This window comes from Dermacentor variabilis, chromosome 1 (genome assembly GCF_050947875.1).
Source record: "Dermacentor variabilis isolate Ectoservices chromosome 1, ASM5094787v1, whole genome shotgun sequence".
Classification (NCBI taxonomy): Eukaryota; Metazoa; Arthropoda; class Arachnida; order Ixodida; family Ixodidae; genus Dermacentor; species Dermacentor variabilis.
Window position 1 is genome coordinate 193,365,424 of NC_134568.1, and position 25,014 is coordinate 193,390,437.

At 45.6% G+C, this 25,014-nt stretch overlaps 1 protein-coding gene across 1 annotated transcript; it reads right to left on the reverse strand.

The window, feature by feature from the left end:
• Positions 1–1,072: 1,072 nt before the first annotated feature.
• On the reverse strand, positions 1,073–24,058 carry LOC142556976 (lysosomal aspartic protease-like). Its single transcript, XM_075668497.1, has 8 exons — positions 23,994–24,058; positions 17,884–17,977; positions 17,263–17,387; positions 15,853–15,855; positions 8,526–8,960; positions 3,656–3,797; positions 1,382–1,480; positions 1,073–1,231 (listed from the first exon to the last, which is right to left on the reverse strand). Exons 1-8 carry the CDS (start codon positions 24,056–24,058, stop codon positions 1,073–1,075), a joined length of 1,122 nt encoding a protein of 373 aa, XP_075524612.1.
• Positions 24,059–25,014: the final 956 nt, after the last annotated feature.

Consider the following 25,014-nt stretch of genomic DNA (forward strand, 5'->3'; position numbering starts at 1 on the left):
CTCCAGTGTGCCTTGAATAGACTGGATGACAGGCCATTTACGGAAGCGAAGATCTTGGGAGCCTGGCCTCACAGTTCATTGGCCCAGAAAGCAGTTCGAGCGCTTTTTCGCTACCTGAGGGCAACAGACTAGAGTGCCCGACTATAGACATCCTACACTTAAGTTCTCTCTCTCCCTCTTTCACTCCCCATTCCCCTCCCCACGTGTAGGGTAGCAAACTGGACTCAGTCTGGTTAACCTCCCTGCCTTTCCGTCTTCCCTTCTATCTCTCTCTCTCTTATCAGTGAGCTTGATGGAAGTGTTGCCATTAATTGTGACCTTTAAGGGTCTTGAAATATTAAAATTTTGCATGTATTTTTTGTCAATAATGTGGTGTAACTTGACGAAAGAGTTCGACTTGGATGGACAGCGATGTAATGTAAAGCACAGTGAGAATGATTACGAGAAACAACTCTTATAACGGGGCCGAAAGGAGCCTCTTAAAGAGAAGCATGCCTCAGGCACACGAATAAAAAAAAATTGGCTGAAGGCTTAGCTTGGAGATTGCGAAAGCAATACCCTTGGCTGCGCCTTGGTTCGCTGATGGTGTGGAGATGGGCTTGGCCGCAGCAGATCGTTCGAGCCTCACCTTGTACACATCATCCGACATAGCGCAAGGCAGCGCGCCGACCACTGCGAGGAGCCGAGCTGTAGCCCCATTTATCCTCCTAGCGTGACGTCACACCAGCGAGCGCCCTCTCTCGGTAGAGCCACAGCAGCGGCGTGCAAGGCTTCGCCTCCACCATCGATGCCGCGAGCTGGGGCCCCGTCTCTCGGTCTGGCGTGACGTCACACGGTCACGTGACGCGCAGCTGTGTAAGGAGGCGCCACGACCACCGATGGGCCGAAAGTGCGAGCAGTATTGCTTTCGGAATAAAAGAAACAAGGGAAGCTATAGCAGTGAACGTGTCAGAGAGACACGGCGCTGGGAGCCGACACTTTTATTTGGCTGACTGCTTAGTGAAGCACCTTGCCTTTCCACAAAGCGCCGCAGTTCGGCTTGTCCTTCCCAACTGGCGGCGAAGGCGTGCAGCTACACTGCCGTGGCGAATCCAACGCGGTTCTCGTTCCTGTCGAACACGGTGTAGTACTTGCGCATGAACACGGCACCCAGGATCCATAGTCGCGATCCCGAGCCATTCGACTCGGAGATGCGCGTGAAGCACCGAACAGTGCCGCCCTCGATCGGGATCTGGCAATGAGCAGAACATGACAAGCATGATGCGTTGACAAGGCAAGCGGCTTTCGTGGGCAATGTGGTGTTTGTGAGTAGCACCGCTTCTTTCTCTTGGAAATAAGAACATTGTTATTTCAGTAACAGGAGACTAGCATTCTGGCTTACCTTTATGATGTATTCCTCTCCTTGCAGCGCAAATGATTTCTCGTTCAAACTGAAGGCGATTGCTGGAAGATTAGGTATTCGACTGCAGTCGACTTCGTACTGTAAGCGCAGAGAAAGTTGAAGTGCTGAAATTGCGATATCCGGGGTTAACAAGCATACGTTGCTTGATGTATGGTTGCAGATTTTCTTTCATGGAATGTAAACAATAATAAACTAGCAACACAGACCTCTTGAACTATAGACTACCTCTTCAATGTAGCTCACTTCATACCTCTCCGGCTAAGTCAAAACGTATTTTTGTTATTGGAGACTGTGTTACAGAAAATTAGGGCTGAGCACTGATAACACAAAGAACGAAAACACAATTTGAAAGAAAAGAAAATATTGCGCACTCATGAAGATTACCAAAGACCAGTTTATAATCTCTGCATGTATCCACTGCTTATGAAATATGTGATGCTACAAGATAATGACGTTCATTATCATAAGTACCACTTCAGCATATACGCAGGAAAAAACAATCTTCATCCGCGATAATCGCACTGAAGTTGCTACGTCATATGTAACAACCGATGACAAATGCCATTCACAAGAAGAAAGTATGGCCGCAAGCAACCGCATAGAAGGTAATTCATGTCTTAAAAAATAAATAAATAAATAAATAAATAAATAAATAAATAAATAAATAAATAAATAAATGAGAACCTCGATTTTAACAACAAGCGAGGGTCACGCTAAACACAATAACGCTATCAATCACGCTTAATAAATCATACTAACTCACAAAATTCAATGCAATATATATTCCGCAGTGCCATTCTGGCTATGCTGTCGAAGATGTACAGCACTTCTTTCTTGAGTGCCCGCGACACGATAATACGAGGCGACGACTGCAGGCTGATTTATTGTTCTTAGACCGTTAACCGTTCACTCTGATAAAAAATGCTTAGCCCATGGACAACAATGTGGCTACGGAAAGGAGTACTTGCTTCTTTTAAAATCTTTTTAGAACATACAAAAATATTTTGATTATACTAAGTATTCGTGGTTAAGCCCACTGTTTTTTAGATATCACAGGTCCTTTATCTCCAATTTGCGTTTAATTTTGAGTTTGTTTTATTTGGAATGCGTTTTGTTATTTGTAGATAGGCCAGCCGTCTCGTCTGCAAAAGCCTCAGCTTATGAGCGTTTTCATTGTTTTGTGTACTTTTATTTGTTCACAATACTGTGTGCACGTCTTAGTGTCGTTTTACTATCTCCTGTGCCTGCCTTTACTCGTATTCGAACTTAGGAAATGCTCGTGCTATTTGACTGTCTTCAGTGTCTTTTAGCGTTATTCGTGATTTTAGTTTTGCTTTCCCTGCGTAAGGGAGTAGCCGGAGTGAATGAAGTTGCCAACATCTTTAATTGTATATTAAAAGGAAAACTGCACCAACGGAAAATACATTGAGGCCATAAAAATGAGAAGCACTTCTCTCAATTTTACGCATACTTAATATATTAGTGCGATCGTGTCTCCGATAATTTTGTGCGCTGAAACTTGAGTCCACACGGGAGGAAGAGTCCTTACTGTGGTTTTTAGTGCGCTATGGGTGTTCTCGTTTTTCTATATGCTTCTTGCATCTTTGTGCATCTGCGTGTGAATAAGGAACATCACGTTTTGTATAACTTTTATTCTGTATAACTTTCATATTACATGACTCGCATTTTATAAAGCCTAAATGTTGTCGAGTATTGCATTTTGCGAACTTTAGCTGCTGCATAATTATAACTGCAATGTGTGTTCAAATGTCAAATGTGCCGTTGTAGTGCAATGTCATCTCTAACATTAATCGAGAACTAGCTTCTGCTAGAAGGTGCAGACGTTGCAATGACATGTGACAGGCACAGGAGACCCTCTCACGCGTTGTCCAGCTTTAACTCGATCTGACACCCCTTTTCAACTCTATTACAAAAAGAAAAGAATAAGAATAGACGAAAGATCCAAAGAGCATTGCGATTTAAAAACCACTGCGTGGAGATCAGTATGAAATGGTAGAGATAAATAATAGGAGCATGGAGTGTTGGTAGACAAAGGTGATGTAAGTATTAAAGAAATTTAAGACACATAAATTGCCCTTTATAACCAGGTGACACCTTTCACCACCCTTTGGCAAAGGTTCTAAATATTTATTAGAAATTCTGCGCATGAAAATAATTAGAAGCATTAACATTCTCTAGGCCACACATGCAAAGTAGAGGTGGGTTTGCAATGAGCTCTCATGCTGTACGTACGTATCCCGGACCAATGCGCGTGGCTCCAATAGCCCTGTGCAGATCTTGTACTTCTCCTCTGGGCCCGCTGAGAAAGGATGTTCCAGAATCGACCGCGGCGTTGCAGCCACCGATACAGAGCCTTGTACCGGCAACTTCGATGCTGTCAATGGCAACGAGAGTGCCAGTCAGTGTAATGAAATGTAAATAAATAAATATGGAGGGGTATTACATAACGCGATAATAAGTAGTGCTCAGTCCACAGCGCCGCTCTTTCAGATTCCACGGTTTGACGTGTTGACGGGTTGACGAGTAGCTTCGCCTTGCAGCAACATTGGCATGTAGACGCACTCGACACTGTCAGTTCTTTCAGGATCATACTACCATTGTTAATTTTTTTTACAACTAGCACCATGAGGACTCTGCATTGCACACAGTGGCATGCAGCACTGATAGGCAACGGAAAGAAATTATCTTTTTAACCATTGCCGACGTTATTGTTGTTGCTGTTTTGACCGCATGTTCTACGCATGTTCTACGGGCTGTGGGACATTTCGTCGGTCGTCGCAGGCTTTTGTCAAATTACACGTTAAATGCTAAGCATCCTTTGGCATAGGTCTGTTCTTCAGCGTGGCTTTATTGACACCTTCGTGTCAGCAGTGCTATGGCGAGGCCTCTGCACGGGACCTCGGCCTTGGTGATTACCGCCGGCCCAGCACCAGGTAAGTAAGCGATCAAGATATCAATGTACGCCGACGACATATGTATATGGACCTCAGGGGTGACACGTCCTCAGATACGTGCAAGACTTCAAAAAGCTGCTACACAGCTATATACCTCCGCAACCAAGGTCTTGAAATCTCGTCAGACAAATGTGCACTGATGGCGTTCACTCGCCAACCAATGACACCCTACGCCATCTCAATAAATGGCCAAATGATTTCTTAAGAGAAGACTCACAAATTTCTTGGCATAATCATTGATAGAGATCTCTCATGGAGCCCGCACGTGACCTACCTGAAACAGCGTCTGACAGCAATCTCCCAACTTTTCAAGTTTCTGGGAGGAAAGACTTGGGGAATGTCAGTGCATGCAATGTTGGAATTATACAGGGCTCTTTTTCTGGGCTTCTTGAGATACAGTTTGCCCGTACTGACCAACACCTGCCAGACAAATCTTCGTGCTCGACAGGCTATCTAAACTCGGGCTCTCAGGGTTTGTCTTGGTTTGCCAAAATGCACATCGACAGCAGCGACTATTGCGATTGCCCGGGACCAACCTATACAAACACGCATTGCGGTAGAAGTGTTGAGAGTGCACATTAGGCACGTTTCCCGTGCCTGTTCCCACCATCTGGCAACACTACCCTCAGAAAGACCGCAGGCATCATTTTGTACTACGATTTCGGGGTATTACACCTGCCTTCCATCAGGCTTCCCCTCCGCAACTAAGCCATCGATTCCTCCATGGTGTTTGGCTCGACCCGCAGTGCACCTCACCGTATCAGGAATCAGGAAAAAATCTGAGCTGTCGTCACCTGCTCTTCAACAACTAACTCTGCTCCTTTTGCAGGAGAGGTACGCCGAACATGTACATATTTATACTAATGGATCGGCAACTCTCCAGTGTTCCTCTGGAGCCGTGGTCTTCCCAGCGAAAGCCATCACCATCAGTTTCAAAACATGTCACCCAACGACATCGATGGCTGCGGAACTTGCAGCTCTTCGCGCTGCACTTCGTCTCGTCAGCCAAGAACAACCTCGAAGATGGTCAATATTCAGTGACTCGAAGGCAGCACTGCAATCTTTGCTATCGGCCCTGCGGCGCGGACCACACGAACAACTGGTATTTGAGATTAGAGAACTAATCCATACCTTAACTGAGAGAGGATACCACGTGACATTTCAGTGGTTTCCAAGTCAATGCGGAGTCATAGGGAACGAATACGCTGATAACGCTGCTCGGTCGGCTCTTCAAGGGGACGAAGAGGAGACGATACCGTTATCAAGGACAGATGCCGCTAGAAAATTTCGAATGCTCAGCCGTGACATCACGTTCTCCTTGTGGAACGCTGGAAGTTTTCACGACTACCGACTCCACAATCTTGACTCCTCTCTACGCCTTTGTATTCCAGCTGGACTCTGCCGTCGCGAAGCTACCCTGCTTTGTCGAATATGGCTAGGGGTGGCTTTCACCAAGTCTTTTGCTTACCAAATTGGATGGGCCGACGACACCTCGTGTGAGGACTGTGGTAACGAGGAGACTTTTCAACACCTTCTTTGTGACTGTCCTCGCTATAATTTACAGAGAAAATCACTCGCAATCGCGATAGCGCGCTTTCACCGAAGACCTCTCACAGAGGAACTTATTTTAAGATGCCGCCATCACAAGCCATCGCAGCAGACGGCGACGAGGGCACTGTTGCGGTTTTTGAGGGCTACAGAATTGGACAAGCGGCTGTAGCCTGAACAGGTGTTGGTAGTGCTGCAAGTTTCACTGTGATGTGCGATGACAGTATTCGGTGACAGAGACCGATTGTGATTGTGCGTCTATGCTCCTTTCTTTCTTTATCTCTACTTTGTTACCACTTTACCTCCGCCTCCCCTCTCTCCCCAGCGTAGGGTAGCAAACCGGATCCTTTTCTCTGGTTAACCTCCCTGCCTTTCCCCTTTCCTCGCTCTCACTCTCTCTCTTTCGTGTCAGCACGTACTTTCTTGAACAGAAAAATGTCTCTGAATACTGGACATTGTACATTAAAAAGGCAACATCCAAAGAAAGAGTTTATGGGTACTCAGGATGCTCGGATACTGAAGCAGTTCCCGGAGAAAAAAAATATTCTACGAAAGTCGAAGAAAAACCTTCAGCGACAACAAACGTTTTGCAAGGATAGGTTTGAAATTGGTGGCGTCACGGCATCTCGTCTGTTCGCGTAGTAAGTTCAGGTCAAAAAGAAAAAAGGGGGACGCTTACCAAGATGGCGTGCTTAAGTGTAGATGTTCCGGTTTCGTACAGAAGTCTTGTTCAGAAAACTTTCTAAACGATTTGCGAACGAGATTTCCCTATGGAAGCAGGGACGTCGAAACTCTTAAAGGGCCCCTCACCAGGCCACACAGCAAACTTCGGTTATACACTAGAAGTTGTTACGTGTCTTCTAGGGAGCGTTCTGCCGCAAAAAAATTTCAAATCGGCTCCCATTAATAGCCGAGATAGAAATATTTCTTTGCCGCGAACCCATGATTTCAGGAGGCGGGCTCCACTACCAAGCGAGGCACTCTCTGCACTTGTCACGTCTAGCCTCCGCAAATGAAATTCCTTCCCTGCGTTCTCCCATGCTGGAGCTCGAGGATCGCGTGACGCATACGTCACGAGCCCCGCCTTCATATTTTTTCTCCTCGCTTTTTTGCGGCGCGGCGCACTTCCCCTGACGGCGTCGCGCGCGAGCAGTTCTGAATGCCTCGTTTCGCGCAGAGCACGATTTTGCGCGCTGTGCGCGAAGACATCTGACTAGCGGTAAAAGTCAGTGCTACACGAATACTGAGGCAAACACAAGCGGATCACAGAGCTTGATCGCGCGTTGGAACACGGTAGAAAATGACATAGTTTCGATGTCTGCGCCCGACTGCACGACGTGTGAACGAGCAGACGAAACGGAAGTACATCTCTCTTGCTGCGGTGCGAAGTAAAACAAAAACATGCAGACATTCGGTTTGTGTGTTTTAGTATTTCTCTAAGCTTCAAGTCGTCTGTTCAAGCAACATATTACACAAATAACAGATGTTGCCTTGAATAGTTCTCGAAGTGACTTGTCACTACGAGCGACGTCCCAGCACAAACACGTGCACGTAGGCGCACTGGCACGTGCACGTCACCCTCCGGCTTGGAGCGCGGCGCCGCGAGAAGAGAAAACGGCGTTTGGTTTGAAATTTCAGATCTTTCCGTGACGCGTAGCGACGTAATACTTTGCAGACACAGGTCGTTATCTCTCATTGTATGCTCTGCGCTTGTCAGCTCAAAATGGCCAGGCCTGGTGAGGGGCCCTTTAAACACACCTTTTGGTAGGCGTCCTTTTTTTTTCTTTCGACGTGCAGATAGGTTAGATGGGACATATGCAAATCTGGGCTTGAACCTCCAGTCTGGTAACCGGTACTAGCGCTATTTTAGCTATTTTATTGAATATTGATTACATAATCTCGTCGTGAACAGAGAGACGCAAAACAGAGGTGGGTGTCTACTTCAACATTGCGACTGTGCGACGCGGCAGTACGACTCCGCATAGGCCGAGAGAGGATATTTCATGTAATCACGTGCTATTTTATCTCACGCATTCTGTAACTTCGATATCCTAGCTATAACTAGCATTGCTTCAATAAAGTTATTAAAGCATTCAATTTTGACCACAGCTTTCTATGCCATTATTGTTTCCTGACGCCTGATTATTTGAAGAAAAGTATAACTGAACAATTAGGGAAACTTAAACATCTAAGGAAAAAATAGCATTAATCACTCACATCATATACGATTAAATGGAAAGGCCACATGTTACACTAAGAACCTGCTTTCACCGAAAATGGAATCTCCGCACCCTTTGGAGGGAATTTGTTTGGTGGGCAAACTAATGTGAGAAATTCATTTTCACACAGCTACCAACAAGTACAGTTCTTTTTTTCACCAAAATTCATGCTGGCCGTAAGAGAGCTGGATAACATATCGTGTACTGAACCTATAGTTATTTCAAGCCAGCAACCATTGTAAGAAAAACCGTGCAGCCGCATCGCTACCAGCAAACTTGCAGCAGCGTATGCACTCCTTGCCAGCCCCGCCTCCGCGCTCCGAGTTTCTAAAGTTGAACCCACACGTGTCAGTTTTAGAGATATCTGGCGAGAGGGCTCACCTGTCCACGGTGATCTGCCAGTAAGTCTGCTGGTTAACGTTCACGTAATGGAAGTCACCCGTGTAGCGTTCTGCGTTGGTGCCTCCAAAGTAGATCTCCCCGCCATCATCCTCGCTGGGCTCCTTGCTCATGTAGATTGAGAAGACAGCCTGTCGAACGATGCCTTGCCTCACCATGGCGTCGAATAGTGGCAGCTGGTCGTTCTGCGAGATTCTGGGGTATGCTAGACCAAAGATGCCGTCATACTTTGCGTTCTTGAACAGCTTGCCGTATGCGTGATCCATTTCGGAGAACTTGTACTGCGTCACGGTGGCCGGACCGACGCCCACGTTGTCGATGCTCGAGACGCCCCGCACCACACCGCCACTGTAGCGGATCCGGATGTACCGTCCCTTTTTGGTGTAGGTGCTGGACTTGCTGCTGTCATACTTTGAGCTGTGGCCTGCGACGGACCAGATGTTCTATAGCGAGCTGTATTGTGAGGCTATTTTTCTCCGGCCCCACATAAACGAAATTTCAAATTTCAATGTTTATAGATGTCTGTGTGACCTGCTTAAACGAATGTAACATCAGATCTGCTGATATAAGCGATCACCTACCAGTACCTTCCTGTGCTCACGCAATGATTGTATGAAATCAAACGCTCCACGAAGCTCGATTTTACTCAAGAATCCACAGTGAACGTTCTACAGTGTTGGTAGAAGCTGTGGATTCGCAAACTAGAGCCACAATTTTGTAGCAATGCCTTTTCCGATGCTATTCCTTTTCATGCTTTCGCGCTTCGTCAGTGGTCAGAGCGACGCTCCGCCCGCGTTGTCAATGGGATTAGTTGGCAGTGACCAGGGGATGATAAAACTGGCGTATAATCTACATTAGGAAAAAAGATTATTATTATTATTATTATTATTATTATTATTATTATTATTATTATTATTATTATTATTATTATTATTATTATTATTATTATTATTATTATTATTATTATATGGAAACATACATGCACCCAAAGGAAACAGGGAAGGAGCAAGCTGACAACTGCCACCGAGAGGGGCACAACACCTGCCTACTCTTTCGGATGGAGGGAATTAAAAGGGGAGAAAAAGCGAAGAAGATAGGAAACAAGGAAAAAAAAAGAAGGAAAGTGAGAACAATGCACACAGTATAATATTTCTCCAGTTGCTTATACTGCTATATTCTGCAATTCTCGCTGCAACCCGCATTAAAAAGAAAGAGAAAGAAATGCGAAAACTACAAACGGATAAATAATGCGATGTATCATTGTCTATAGCGACTCTCTTGCATCCCGCGCTACCAAGGCACTTTTAACTTTTCTGCGAGACACTGGTCTTGATGGCATCCTTTAATACTGTATGTTGTAGGTTTCGGGCGTGCAATGTGTCTGTCGTAACTTGTCATCTGTACGTATCACTTCATTTATCACATTCACCTTGAGTAGTGGTATTTTCATTCATTCATTCATTCATTCATTCATTCATTCATTCATTCATTCATTCATTCATTCATTCATTCATTTCTCATTGTTACATGAATTGTACAAAAAACTGTTGGGTCCGTAGCCAAAGGCTAGTGTGGGCCCATAGTGAATATGCATATATCAGCAGCTTCAAAATTTAGTACATGTCTACTTCCTAGTAATAAAATTTAAAACAATTAGGCGATCACGAACACATGCAACTAACAACAAATACAGTAGATGATACAAAAAAGGAATCAAGTAATTTTAGACTGGTACAGCTTTTTGACAGCGATTGCAAAACAAATGGAACTAGCAAATAAATACAGTAGATTATTAAAAATTGAATAAAGTAATTTTATATTGGTACAACTTTATGACAGCGATTACAAAATTATTTGCCATTTTTGCTTCATGAGGAATTGAATTCCAAATTTTGGCACCATAAAACTGTACAGTCGTTGACCGTACGTGTTACGAGAGACAGGTAAGTTAAAATTTATATTTGTTGCGTTCCTTGTATAATGATTAGGTATAATGAACAAGTCTGGCAGCAATGAGTGATTTCAGTGTATAATGTTGTTTACCAGAATCGCAACTTTCATTTCGGATGCCAGGGGAAAGGGTAGTATGCCAAGACGGCTGAATAGCATGGTGTTACTGTCATGTGGGCTTGTGCATGTTGTAAAACGCAAGGCCCTTTTTTTGTAGCCGAATAAGCGGATCTATGTAGGTTTTATATGTGCCAGCCCATAATTCACAGCAATATATAATGTGGCAATGGAAGATAGAAAAGTAGATATTCTTAAGCATGTTAAGATTAAGATATGCTCTACATTTAATTAGTACATAGCAAGCGGATGCTAATTTCGAGCATATACTGGTTATATAACCTAACTTCGACTCTTTTGTGGTCAAAGCACATTGGATACATATGCACCAATGCTTCAATCTCATTAGGGTAGATAAGACGCAAGTTGCATAATTCTAGTGAAGACATTCGTAATCTAGCTTATCTAACTTTTGTTCGACCTCAGCTTGAATACGCCGCATCCGTCTGGTCTCCCCATCAGAAATACTTGATCGAAATACTAGAATCTGTCCAGAATAGGGCGGCGCGTTTTATTTCACATTGTTATGACTATAACAAACGCAAAACACAAATTAAACTCGACCTCTCACTACAGCCCTTGCATGATCGTCGTGATATATCCCTGCTATCATTATTTAATAAATATGTCCATAATACAGCACCATCAGTCCTGCCTCTTGAACCTCCTCATTACAGGTCACGCTGGCTGTACAATCAGTTCAATTTCATGCGCATCTACGGAAAGACTAATTCATTTAACTACTCCGCTCTTCCAAGAGCCATTCGCCTTTGGAACAATCTTCCTAACGCCATAGCTTATGAGAGTGACCAGGAAAAATTCCGGCATCTTCTAGCAATGCATTTTTCAAATTCTACATAACCTAACGTGTTATTTTTTCTTGAGCTTCGTGTTATGGTTGTGCTACTACCCCTTAAATACTGTTTTATTATAGCCAAATATTGTCCCGCTTTCTCTGTAGTTCTATTGGTTATATCTTACTTTGTGAAAATTTCTTGTTCACTGACCTCCCGCCTTCTAAAGCATTCGGTTTGTCTTTTGCACAATTTTTAACACTACATTACTGCATGTTAGCGCATTTCTTACACTGTATATTTTGTATATGTATTCACATATGTATTCTGATTATTGTATAACCTTTGAGTGTACTCTCCCCCCTTACACAATGCCTCTAGCTAAGGGCCTGTAAGGTATCTTTAAATAAATAAATAAATATGTGTGGTCCCCAGTTTAGGTTGCGATTTAACAACACTGCTAAGAATTTTATGGTGTCTAATTGCTCAATAGTACCACCTTCGACATAAATCTGCATGCCTGTTGTGTCACGTTGAGAATATCTGGAGTGGAATACCACGTATTTCGTTTTATCTCTGTTTAATGTTAATTTATTCCGCGTAAACCAGTTTGATATGTTTGATAATTAGAGATTTATACTCTTCTGTAATTCCTCAAGGGATTCACCTGAAAAGATTAGTGCGGCATCATCAGCGTAAATAACGTAAATAAATAAATGCAATGGTGTAATGGTGCATAAATGCAGCGTAAATAAATGCAATGCCGTATACGGCTATGTACGGGCGACCTGAGACAGCAGGCTGTTACTGGCAACGATTCAATACTGCTCCTATCTGCAGGCCACATTGTTTGAAATAGACTGGTGTCTGTGTCCGTGCGTGGATGACATGTAACGGATGTTATTCGAGCATGAGACATGCGTGAAGCATGTTGTCGTCAACGCCTGCGCCAAGGTCGATCCAAAAAGGTCGCGAAGCTTCGGGCGAAAAGCGGTTCAGCACAAATTGTCACCGACATCAGCATGGGTGGTTATGAGAGCAGCGATTGAAGCGCGACTATGTAAGGAGGAAACAAAAATACAAAAAAACGATGCACCGATTAATTCAAGGAAAATAAAATTCCTAATCAATTGTAAATGCGTGTGACGAGAAAAGACAGCCCTATTTTAGTTTATCATTATCAATAAATGCCTATATTGGGTGCCCACTATAAGAGTTGACGTCGCCATCACTTGCAATGCAATGCAGTTCTTGAAGTGCGCAGAAAGGCGCGCTTGTAAAGCTCACGTGTTACAATACGCCCCACTCACACGTTGTGCTGTTTTGCTTGTCGACGTTTGTCTGAATTTGGTCACGCTTGTAGCTTCATTGTTTCTGAACCTGTTCAGTCAAAAGTAGTGAGTCACGACCGCCAGATAATTGTTTACTTTCGTTGTTTTCGTGTGACTGACTGCGCTGCCCGATGGGCTTGGCGCTCTAAACCAACACTCTACACCCAAAGATTTCGTCGGCCTCCAAAGAAAGTTTGTTCTGTGCAGAGGTACGATTTCGACACCCTCACGGCTGACCTTTTACTGCATCGCTTTCCGCGCCGAAAGCTCGAAACGCCCTCAAAGTCGAATGGCGGGGCATGTGAATATACAGCTGTAATGGCAGGCCAACCAAAACAAATTTCGTGCCTTTGAGAAGAAAATGACGTCACTTATCTTTTTAACAGATATGGCGTCACATCATTTTTTTCTTCCAGAGGAAGTGGTCCCTCCTCACACAGATGGCGCTAAGCCCCATGAACCGCCAATTAACCGCTATGTTTTGAACGCATGACCTTCTATGGAAGCTTCGCTACCAGGTTTTTTTACCTTGCCTGCGCCCTGACGACCAGCTGCAGTGACACCTGACAACGGACCTGTCCATATAAACCACCGACGCACAAATCTACGCACCATTACTGCGCGGGCGATCTGATACCGCAGGCTGTTCCTGGCAAGTATCTAATACTGATCCTATCTGCAGGAAATGTTTGATTTTTTCTGTACTTTCCGCTCGTCACTGTCTACCAATCGGCTGTGCAATGTGGGTCCAATGGTTGCTTCACTTACAAAAGAACTAGAAATATTGAATAGTAATTTTGAATCGAAAATTAAAGAGCTGTTCATGGCTATCACTAATTCGAAGAAAGAACTGGCGAAAGAAAATAAAGCAGAATTTAAGGCGCTAAAGCAAAAACTTGACAGCCTCAAGAAAGATCATGTCAGTTATCAGCGATTCTTTCGATGACCTCATATCAGCTTGTCACAGAAAACATCCCTTGTCACAGAAAACAAAGAATTAAAGAAGGAAAATCAGATACTTTATTGCCAAGTACAAGAATTGGACCGGTATTCCCGTCTGAACAGCCTTGAGATAAGAGGGATTCCTCAAACTCAAGGCGAAGACTGCTTCAAAATAGTTCAAAAGGTCGGTGACAGAATTGGTAGTTCTGTGAAGCTGGACGACATAGAAGTTGTTCACCGTGTTCCTACGCGAGGTGCTGGAAAGAAAAACCCGGTCGTCCGCTTTTACCCTCGTGCTAAGCGAGCAGACTTTGTCCTAAGAGCGCGAAAGGCACGTTTGACAAAAGGAAGGCTTAGCTTCTTGGCAGCACTGACACTGCAATATATCTCAATTAACACTTGACGCTATCAAACAAGAAACTTGCTATGGCACTGGAGCAAAAAAAAAAAGAAAGAAGACAAGAAGGTTGGCTCTATCTGTGGACAGAAAACTGCGTAATGAAAGCTAGGAAAAATGCGGACGGCAAGGTCTTTCGCATTGTTTGCGAAGGTGACTTGCATATCTTTCATGACAATTGAATAACTGCATCATCGATTATTTCTCCCCACAAGACTTAACTCATTGTTCACGTGAACTCCCTTCTGCTACTCATGTTAATGCCCGAAGCATAAGAAAGCATTTTAATGATTTTAATGTATTATTACGTGGCATCAAGATGGCAAGTTGGGACATTTGGTTAGGATTCATTGTAAGGTTCGTAACAGCGTAAGACAAAACAAAGACAAAAAGAAGGTAAGACTGATATTTTATTAAATATACGTCTAACCTATATGTAGGTGCCAATTCAAAAACCATGACATGCACGATACAGAGGGATACATCAAGGCAACTGTCACCAACTGACGCATAATCAAAGGTGACAAAGGTAACGCAGTTCCTTGTCATGAAGACCGATCGACGGTTCGCTGATACATGCCTTATCCCTATAGTCTTTATATTGTAAGCCTCAGCGATTTCTTTTGTAAATTGGCATGCGTGTTTTTAAATGACATCAGTTTTCTTTAAATAGTGGCGATAACCGGACGGCTTGCAATGCTCCGGGAGATGCAGTGGCGAATCCTCTTGAAGAGATAGCTCATGCTCCCTAAGTGGAACATTCACGCAGCGCTTACGGAGCATGAGCTATCTCTTCAAGGGGTTGCGCCACTTCATCTCCCGGAGCATTGCAAGTCGTGCTGTTGTCGCCCCTAATTAAAAAAAAATCGACGTTCCAGTCGTTGTCGCTCTCCGACGTCTCCGAGTCGCTGGACGCGGCTACGCCGCCAGGTTTGGAGCCACGCATGGTCTCCGTGCTTCGACAATTTGTCGCGTTGATGCAGCACTGCATCGCATTGCTGCAGTACTGCATCGGCAGGTCCCTTCTTCAATGGTTGCGCCGGGAGCTTCAGCAGCGTGTAGGAAACCGCTCGGCGCCCGTGTACCATGCCAGACCCGATGACGGGGACAGAGGAGGAGCCGGCGGAAACGCTCCTCAGCGAACGGCAGAGCTGCAGCTAGCACTGTGGAGATGATCGCGCAGCAGGCTAGGCAGGCGTCGCTACTGGCCGTGGAACGGGCGCCGCCCGCCTTCACCACGATCATGGTCCGTCCCGGAACGCAGCAGGGCCGCCCAATGTGGCAACGACACGGTCCCTCAGTCCACACCAGCAGGCTCCAAGTCCTGGCCAGCCGCGCCCAAGAGCGCCCAGCCAAGCCTCGAACCACCGCTCGCGCTCACGAGTCACTTTGTCCTCCACTTCTTCGACTGCTGGCTGATATATATATATATATATATATATATATATATATATATATATATATATATATACATACATATATATATATATATATATATATATATATATATATATATATATGTGTGTGTGTGTGTGTGTGTGTGTGTGTGTGTGTGTGTGTGTTGTAGGGACGCCGGCGGCATGGCTGCGCCACTGTGCCGCCATCATCAGCATCTGGGCCTGTGCCATGCGCCCGTGACACGCGCAGCTAGCCTCGGGCCGGAGCACGAGGAACGGCGACCAGGAAGGTGCGAGTTGGTTAGGGTCTTCGGGCAGTAAAGGTTGTCTTTTGCATGGCTCTTGCACCTTGTGTCGTTTCTGAGAGCCTCAGCTGGCCACTGGCTCTGAATCCACGGCCCTGAGCCCACATTGTAAGCCCGTAACGTGGGGCCACCTGGTGGTTCTTAGAAGATAGGCATCAGGGCTTCTCGCCTGTTAGCTGGGGTTTTTGTCATTTTGACGGTAGCGGTTGTGGTGTCATTCGTGGTTGGGTTACCGCTTTTTGTGCAGCGTTATTTGTGTGCACATATCTTTTGCGTTTTGTATGTCTGATTTGCCTTCTGTTTTTCCACGGAGACGTAGTCTTCAGCACGCAAGGCAATCGCGGTAGCCGATGAACAGCAACAAGGAGTCTCGACTGTGGCTGCAGCTGGAGCCGGTGAAGCCGGTGAGCGACAAGATGCGATGGCCTCGTTGCCATTGAACCAGATCGCCACGTTTTACCAGACTTTAACGGCTCGGCTCGCGTACACCGCCTTCGCCACACGCACGGGTCACGAGCGCGCGCAGCCCATGGCACTGACGAAGCTGACGTTGGACGTGACATCGCTGAGCGGCCACGACGTCGAGAAATCGGTCACTGATTTTCTGGATGAATTGGCTCTTTACATTACGGTTTCGGTGACTCGGAGCTTCCTGCCGGTAGACTACAACTACCGTGTCCGACGCTAGCTGGACGCTCGAACGCAACACCTAGATGAGGGTCTGCGAGAATATGTTCGAGTCATGTGGCCGGGGTCCCGAGAATATATATATATATATATATATATATATATATATATATATATATATATCTATATATATATATATATATTCTCGGCATCATGAGAGGGATGAGCCAGTGATTTTTTGTTTGCTCAGGAGATTATGAGCCATTGCTGATGGTAATAGTTTTTGTTGACGCAAAACAAAAAGGCAGGAAGCCTAGCCATAAACAGCTTCGCTGTGAAAAGGTAACAGTAAGGTAGAAAAAGCATTTGTTTCCATAGGTCAATGTGAGAGATGGGTTTGACGTATTGTTGCCAGTAAACCACATACATGTATAGTTTTATTCAGTATACTTAACTTTTAATGTATATGAAAATATACCGCGATGGTCTTATCGTACTTTCTTGTTTAGCCAAATGTTGCTGTGTTTGAAATGTAGAAAGGTGTGTACATATGGGGGGGTGAGGAGGGGGTGTTTATATCGTAGAGTATACGCATGCTCCTTGGTTGATATTGATATTCATGCAAATTTACCTTCCATTACCAAAATAGCGTTAGAAGCATTTTGTAATTTTCCGATTATGTAGTTGTCTGAAGCGCGCATTTTGTCTGTTACCTATGCCAAGCGCTAATAGGGGGCATGAATCTTCGGCTATCAATGCCCTTTCTCTAGTTCCTCTCTACCGCAAGAGAAATCTATAAAGAACTGAAAATTTAGTTTCATGTAAATGTTTGGAATGTGATGCGTTCGCATGCGATTACTCACGGCAGAGCATGCTTTCACTGCAGTGTATTGACGGCACCCAGAAGTTACTGGAGCCTGTGTCCATGATCAACTTGAAAGACTGGGGCGGGGTTCCAATGGTCAGGACGCCAAAGTATTGCATCTGTTTGAGAATATAAGTGATGAAACGTGAGGAATGGTAACACGAGCTCTGTTGCGCGTTCTTAGAATGGGGTTAGCGACGGCATTATTTATATTAATAATATCGCAGCATGGGGGGGTCACTGCTACCTCATGGTAGGAGATTAGTTTAACCGTTTGGTTCACCAGCTGTAAATTGAGAATTGAGAATCTTAAGCCGGCAAAAATTCGCCCCTAATACGCTCGGATGGTACTATACAGCTGCGTTACCAATGAAGTGATCAAGGAGCCCCTTTCGGTTTTTATAGTGCGAGGGCAAGGAAACGCTGGCTTCCTGGAGCGTCTCCGCGTCTGCAATGTAATAATATGCTCCTTGCTGCTGCTCATTATGGATAGTCGATGAGGATTTTGTTAACATTATATTCCCAGAAAGGCGGAGAACGGCAGTTACTCATGCCGTGACCCTGTAATTAACATGTTTAAAGAAAGCATAATATTGGACGCTTCGTTCGTCTCACGTTTTGGTAGTTCTCCAGGATTATGGAAATAGGGTCGCCAGGCGCACGTCCTAGAATTGCGGTTACATTGGGGTCCTTCCAATATAGCTGGATACTGAAAACACAAATAATAAACCGAATAATATGTTTAGAAAAGGAGTAGGATGACGGTGCGCATTACTTTTCATCTGAAAAAAAAAAGTTATGCAGATCCAATGCACATGTTGGAATGTATGTGAAGCGAAACGAAGTTTAGCGATGTTAAATGCGATATAACTACATGCGGTGCATGAACTTGTGTTTACTTTGATCCTGCGCAACTTGCAATATAATGCAATGCTTATGTTAATTATGCACCGCACAGGTCACAACTTTAATTTCATGCGATTTCTGTGTTTATGCGGTACACTATTCACAAGCTATGTCAAATCGCAAAACACCAAAGCAGGCTAAGGCATAGTGTGAAACCTCAACACAGCTACGCTAATAGAGCAAAGGCGGTGCAATATGCTTGTAGAGAAAAATAATGATGAGAGGTGTATGCACAAAGAATTACGATACATATCTAAATATATTTAAGGATTGTAAGTTCTTTGTGCCACAGTAGCAAATACCCATTCTGGAGGATCGGCCAAGATTGGGCACATATCCAATGGCCCAAGATTGGGGTAGCCGAAATATAAGAAATTTAGGAAAATCCATTAAGCTGTTGAATACATGAAGCCGTTCTATTTGGTTGCAAGGCCTACAGTCAGGCGTCGTAGAGACGCATTTTACCTCGTATTCCCCGGTAGAGAACTGCCTTGCGGTGTACTGTATATTGTTGTCTAGAAATTTTATTGTTTTGGCATAGCTATTTGGAGGATAGATCCTTCTTCGTGCTTACCGAGGATGGAATGACATCCCACTATCTAACGGACAAAGGTGTACCGCAAGGCTGAGTGTTAAGCGCCACGTTATTCAACGTAGCACTGTTACATCTTGTTGGATCATTGCCCAGGACGATCCAAATATCCATCTATGCAGATGAGTTCTGCATCTGGGCGTTCGGCGTGACACGATCGCAGGTACGAGCGAGGCTGCAGAAGGCGGTCACACAAACGTCTTCCTACCTGCATATGAACGGCCTAGAACTATCCTGAGAAAAGTGCCCGATTAGTCGCATTTACACACAAAACAATAATTGCAAATGTTATACGCATAAATAGATTGTAATGACGAAGATCGCACGAACGTTACTGCGGCCGCATGGCTCCTGAAGTGAGGAAGATAAAGACAAAAGGGTCGGTGTTCTCGGTCGCTGCTCTCTGCGCTGGACCCGCTAACCTGCTAATCGTCAGTAAACCTCGTAGCATTTGGTGGATGTGCGGGGTACCCTAACGCCTCGCCCTGGAACTCCGGAGCCGCACTCTGCCCACCGCTACCACCACAACCATGCCAGACGACGCCGGTGAGAGACCCACTTCAACTGGACCAGTCACCTGTGGTGTCACCAGTCACCGTTCGTTAACAAGACCCAGCTGTTTTCAGTGGCACCGCTGATACTGACGTCGACGACTGACTTTTGTAGTACGAACGGGTGAGCAACGACAACAAACGGGACGCTCCGACGAAGCTCACCAACGTTATTTTTTATCTTAAGGATGTCGCCAACCTCTGCTTACGAACTCACGAGGCCACTATTGCGACATGAAATGACTTTAAAATTGCTTTCGTGGAGGTGTTTGGCCGTCCGGCCGTGCGAAAGCTTCGAGCCGAACAACGCCTCCGCCAACGAGCGCTACAGCCGGGCGAGAATTTCACTAGTTATATCGAGGACGTCATCGATCCGTGCAACTGAGCGAGCCGAACGATGACTGTGGAAGAAAAGAAACAAATCCTCGAGGGCATTGAAGACGACGCTTTTCAAATGCTCCTGGCTAAGAATCCTACTACCGTTGCAGCAGTCGTCACCTACTGCCAAAGCTTCAATGAATTACGCCGGCAACGAGCGCTCGCCCGCCAGACTGTTTCTCACGTGGACTCCCTTTCCAGTTTGGCGACTGTTCTTGGACAGACTAATGACGGGTCTCTGCTACCTCAAATCAAAGCCTTCATTCGTGAAGAGGTGGCCCATCAGCTCTCGCTGTTCCCTCTCACCCAGGAGCTTGTTTAGCCTTTGTCCTCGGCCATGCAGCAGGCCATCCGCGAGCAGGTTGCAGAGGCTTTTCCGCCAGCCTACCAGCACGCTCTGGTTGCCGCACCGCTGATGTACGCTGAAGTCGTGTCGCGTCCTAGACCAACGACCCTTCCCTACCCGACGCCGCCACAGCGCCCAGCAGTTCTCCCTGTGATTCAAATTCCCCCTCAGTTCTTCCGGCCGTAAGATCCATGGCGCAGGCGAGACAATTCACCGATATGCTTCTCCTGCGGTCTCGCGGGACACGTGGCGCAATTTTGTCGCCAACGCCTCCCGCGTCCGGACGTCGTCGTTGATGGAAACGTACCTGCAGCCCACCAGGATGCTGATTCGAACCCGTCGACGAACTTCTAAACCGGTTGCGAGAACTTTAGCAGCCGTCGTTCACCATCACCGCGTCGCCTTTTGATATCGCCGACGCGCCGTCGCCCGCCTTCCAACGAGGCAAACTAAATGCTGCAGCTTCGGAGGCAAGAGCTGCACGATTGTCGAAATGGCCGAGACCTCCGCTATCGCCGCAAAACATTATAGAAATACAAGTTGAAGGAGTCGCTACATTCGCACTTGTGGACATGGGCGCTGCCATTTCCGTCATACATGAGGCTCTTTGCCGTAAGATCAGGAAGGTCACCACATCACTTCCTGGCCATGTACTTTGTACTGCCACCACGGAGCCCGTCCAACCTTCAGCCGCATGCACCGCTAGGATAGTTATTCAGGACGTACTTAACACGATTGAGTATTTGTTTACAAAACGAATCACCGTTTCCTTGTAGTCATCATCGACCGTGATTTGTCTTGGACGCCACATATTTCATATATGAAGAAGAATACTGCAATAGCCCATGTATTCAAATTTGTTGATGGAAAGCCTTGGTGCGGATCTGTGCAATCGATGCTACAGCTATGCCATGCATTTTTATGGGCTCCCTAAGATACCGCCTGTACATGCTGGGTAGCACCAGTAAAACGAACCTTCGCACACTCCAGAATGTACAAGCCCAAGTTCTACGGACGTGCCTCGGCTTCCATAAGTATGTATCCACAGCAGCCACAATCGCCATAGCGCATGACCACCCTATAACAACGTACATTGCAGACGACACTCTAAGAGTGCACATTCGACATGTCGCAAGGATACCCTTGCTTGCTTGCCAATAACTAGGCCGCATACGAGTTTTAGCCGTCTTCTGAGTACTAACGGAGCATCGCTACCATTGAATTACGTCCCAGCAGCATGGCCTTCATTGCCACTGTGATCTCTGCATTCACCTCGAATATACCTTACCATTCCTGGCATCAAGAAGCAGGCGCAAGTGCCGTCAGCAGCATTGAAGCAGGCAGTTACTTACACCACTTACCACTTACACTTACATGTTTACACTGATGGGTCGGTCATGCACTCGAGTTCATCAGCTGCAGTATTTGTCCCAGCAAAATCTACAGTGATAATATTCAGGACATCGCACTTGACATGAACGACGGCTGTCAAACTTGGAGCTTTGCGTGCAGCATTTCAATTGATCCACCAGGAAACGCCCCAAAATGGCCAATCTTCTGCGATTCCTATTAAGGTTGCCCTCCAGAGATTGTTCTCTGCATTCCGCCGTGGACCCCATGAATGATTTGTCTCGGAAGCACGAGAAAATCACAATCGGGCAGTTGAGAAAGCACATGTCATCGTAGTTCAATGGTTTCCAAGTGATTGTGGTATTCTTGGGAACGATCAGGCAGACGCAGCGGATCGATCTTCACGTGCCAGTGGCGATGGCGTCGCTATCCCGATGTCAAGAACAGACGCAGCGGGAAAGCTCCGTGCGCTTGCTCGCGAGCTTACGTTAGCCCAATGGAATTCGGCAGACTTTAAACACCAGCGCCTTTGTTCCCTGGATCCTCATCTGAAGCTCCCCTTTCCACAAGGCTTATCATGACGGGAAATAACTCTCATGTCATCTATGGCTCGGATGGAGTAGATTTTACTAATGCGTACTCCTACCTCGTCAAAGTGGCCATAAGTCCAAAATGTGAAGTTTGCAGGTGCAAAGAGACGATAGCACAACTTCTGTGTGATTGTCGTTGTTTCAATGCACAAAGAAAGGTACTCAGCACCTCACTCGACGAAATTGACAACCGTCCCCTTACGGAAGACTGACTTCTTGGACCCTGGTCAAAGCCGACGTCGGCGCGAACTGCTTTAAAAACGCTTATGTGCTATTAAAAAAATGGGACTCATCGAAAAACTATAGAGTGTACGAACTGATGCGTTCTTTTGTTTAATATTCTCATGTTTTCTTACTTTTTCTGCCCTTACTCCATCCGCCTGTGCAGAGTAGCCACCTCTTGTTTTCCAAGTTACTTTACAGTTTGGAACATTTATAAATGTATACTCTGCCTAAATAAATAAATAAATATCCTGCGCTATTTCATTAAGCGGTCAGTGTGCTTTAGAGATACCTATGAGCCGAAATTATATGTACGTGTGTTAATTGGTGATTAATTATTTTATTACGTACTATAAAGGTGTGCTCACTGGCAATATACTGTATTGTGGGTCAGACTCCATGAAGCTTAAGATGGAGCATCTGGTGGCACATGTCCAGTTTCCCAAAGATGGGGTTGCCAAAATAAAAAAAAATTTAAAATCATGGAAGCCGTTGAATATCATATGATATTCCATTAAGTGGTCTGTGTGCTTCAAAGATAATCATGAGCCGACGTTATGTGTATATGAAACAGCAGTTAAACGGGCAAGGCAATAGGCCTATCATGTTCGTTCCTTTGGTCGTCATGCTTTGCTTTAGGTGCGTCACTAATTACTAAACCAGCGTTGTGGCCAATATTCCACTGCCATTTTGCGCAAACGAACTGCTTATACCGGTACAAGACAGTGACACACGCCGACGGTTTGCCGCCGTGCTCATCTTGTGCACCGCGCTGCAGCACCCAGCCGTGCACATCGTTGATCAATACGTTGTGCTTGCGACGTGTCTGGGAGAGGCGTATCGTATTTTCGCGCATGCCTTCTACTGTTGATGCAGTCAGCAAGACCAGCATGCTAATACTTGGGCAACAGAAATACATTTCTTGAAAACCTGTCGAAACTCAAGGCAACGATATGAGTATGCTTAGGAGTTGCGATAGTGCCATAGGGTCATATACACGGAAGCGTTGTAAATTTGTATTTTTCACTGTCGGAAGGTGCTGTTTTGGGCCCGTGGCCTGACGCTGGAACATTATTGCAGACGACAATGGCTCTTAGAATTTTCGAAACTATTTTAAAACGGGACCCGCTTCTTTAATAGGGAGGCTGAGCAAAGTGCATACGCATCGCCTCCATTCCTGGTGCTCATTCACCTGTTCCTGTTCTCGTTTCTTTTTACCAGGGCGGAGTAGCAGGCTAGAGCGTACCTACTGGGACATACACTACTTCCTTTCCTGCAAATAAAGTCTATTTTCTTTTGTTTGTTTCAAGCGAGTGGTTTGGTGATCTCGTGATCCTTGCACATACGCTCCTTGTTGACCATGGCACTAAGGTGACGCATGTATTTATTACAATCCGGGTCTCGCTTTCACTTTCATATATTAAGCAGTGCATGAGCGCTTTGGTAATAGTTTGTGCTATGAAGAAAAGTAATTACGCGTAAATTAAGGCACGCTTATGGTGTCGGGAAACATTCTAACTACTCTTGCATACTTAACTGTCTTGCTTGGTGCTCCAGCTGCCCATGATAGTCACGCTGAAATGTGCTGATATTTGCAGAGCTTATGCAAAAATATTCTCTCGTATGTTAGATCGCTTCCTTGACTGACTGAGGGCAAGGCGTCCTATGGTATTTTTATGACCTCAAAAAGAAAGGAAGATACAAATGCATCGATGCGAGGGGCACTTCGGCGAGTGACAGTATCTTTCCCCGGATGTCGACTTTTTAAATATAATTTTAAGTGCACTCACCTAAACTGTCCAAGGGACCTACCAATCAAGATGAGAGCTAGAAGAAGGGAAGTCTGGAGCGCCATGGTGGAGGTTCCTTCGGCAACCTGCCAACATGAGCCACTACGAGTCCTAGATGGTGACTGCTATCTTCGCTGAAGTGCTCAGCTTATCTGAGTATACCACAGCAGCTCCGACAACAGCAGCGTTTGGGAGTCGCTGAGCCAGCAGCGTTGGACAAACTCTTGGCTTACGATGGGGAAGAACCTCTTCAAGTACGTTATTCTTGTTCTGCAGTGATGCAGCTCATAACCCAGTTACACTTTGCTAACATAAAAACGCCATTTGCGAAAAGAGGGATTTGTTAAATTGCTGATTTTGAACGCTTGTGTTTGCACAGGCTCAGCATCATATCAAGACTAATTCTGAAGGCGCTGGTGCGTTTCTTGAAATGCACCAGCCTGTAGGGCCACCTGTGACTGGCTCAGTGACGAACACTTGTGTGTGTAACAGTGCAAACTGTGAACTTCTTTTTTTCTCCTGTTTCAATCCCATTTCCCCTTGCTCAGTGAAGGGTAGCCTACCGGGCTCAGCCTGGTTAACCTCACAGCTTTTCCCTTACGACTTGGTGGTGGTGGTAGTGGTGGTGGTGGTGATGTTGAAGCAGGCGGGGTTAGCCTGGCATATATAGCCGGCAATTGTCCCTCCTGATCCTCCTTCGAGTTGAGATCAGGGGTGTGTCACCAGGTGTCGATGAGCCCCGTGTCTCGCAGGAAGGCTATCAGCAGTCGTTGCGCTCTCTTCCTGAATGCCGCGGGCCCTCTGGGGAAAACAACGTCTTCAAAGGTCCTGTGCGTAAGACCGCTCTTTTGTAGGTTGTCGACCATTGCTTTTCTTTCTGTGTCAAACTGCGGGCAAAGCCAAATTAAATGTTCGATGTCGCCAATGTCACCACAGAAAACACAGAGTGGGGAAGCGCGAAGCCCAGTCTTGAATAACCAAGCTGGGGTGTACGCGGAGTCGGTCCTGATGCGGTATAAAA

Coding starts and splice junctions, on each gene's coding strand:
- LOC142556976 (XM_075668497.1), bottom strand. CDS start 24,058: ATGGCGCTCCAGACTTCCCTTCTTCTAGCTCTCATCTTGATTGGTAGG. Junction 17,388..17,883: donor TCCTGGAGAACTACCAAAAC/GTGAGACGAACG, acceptor ATTCTCAAACAG/ATGCAATACTTTGGCGTCCT. Junction 3,798..8,525: donor TGGCAGATCACCGTGGACAG/GTGAGCCCTCTC, acceptor TGCCATTGACAG/CATCGAAGTTGCCGGTACAA.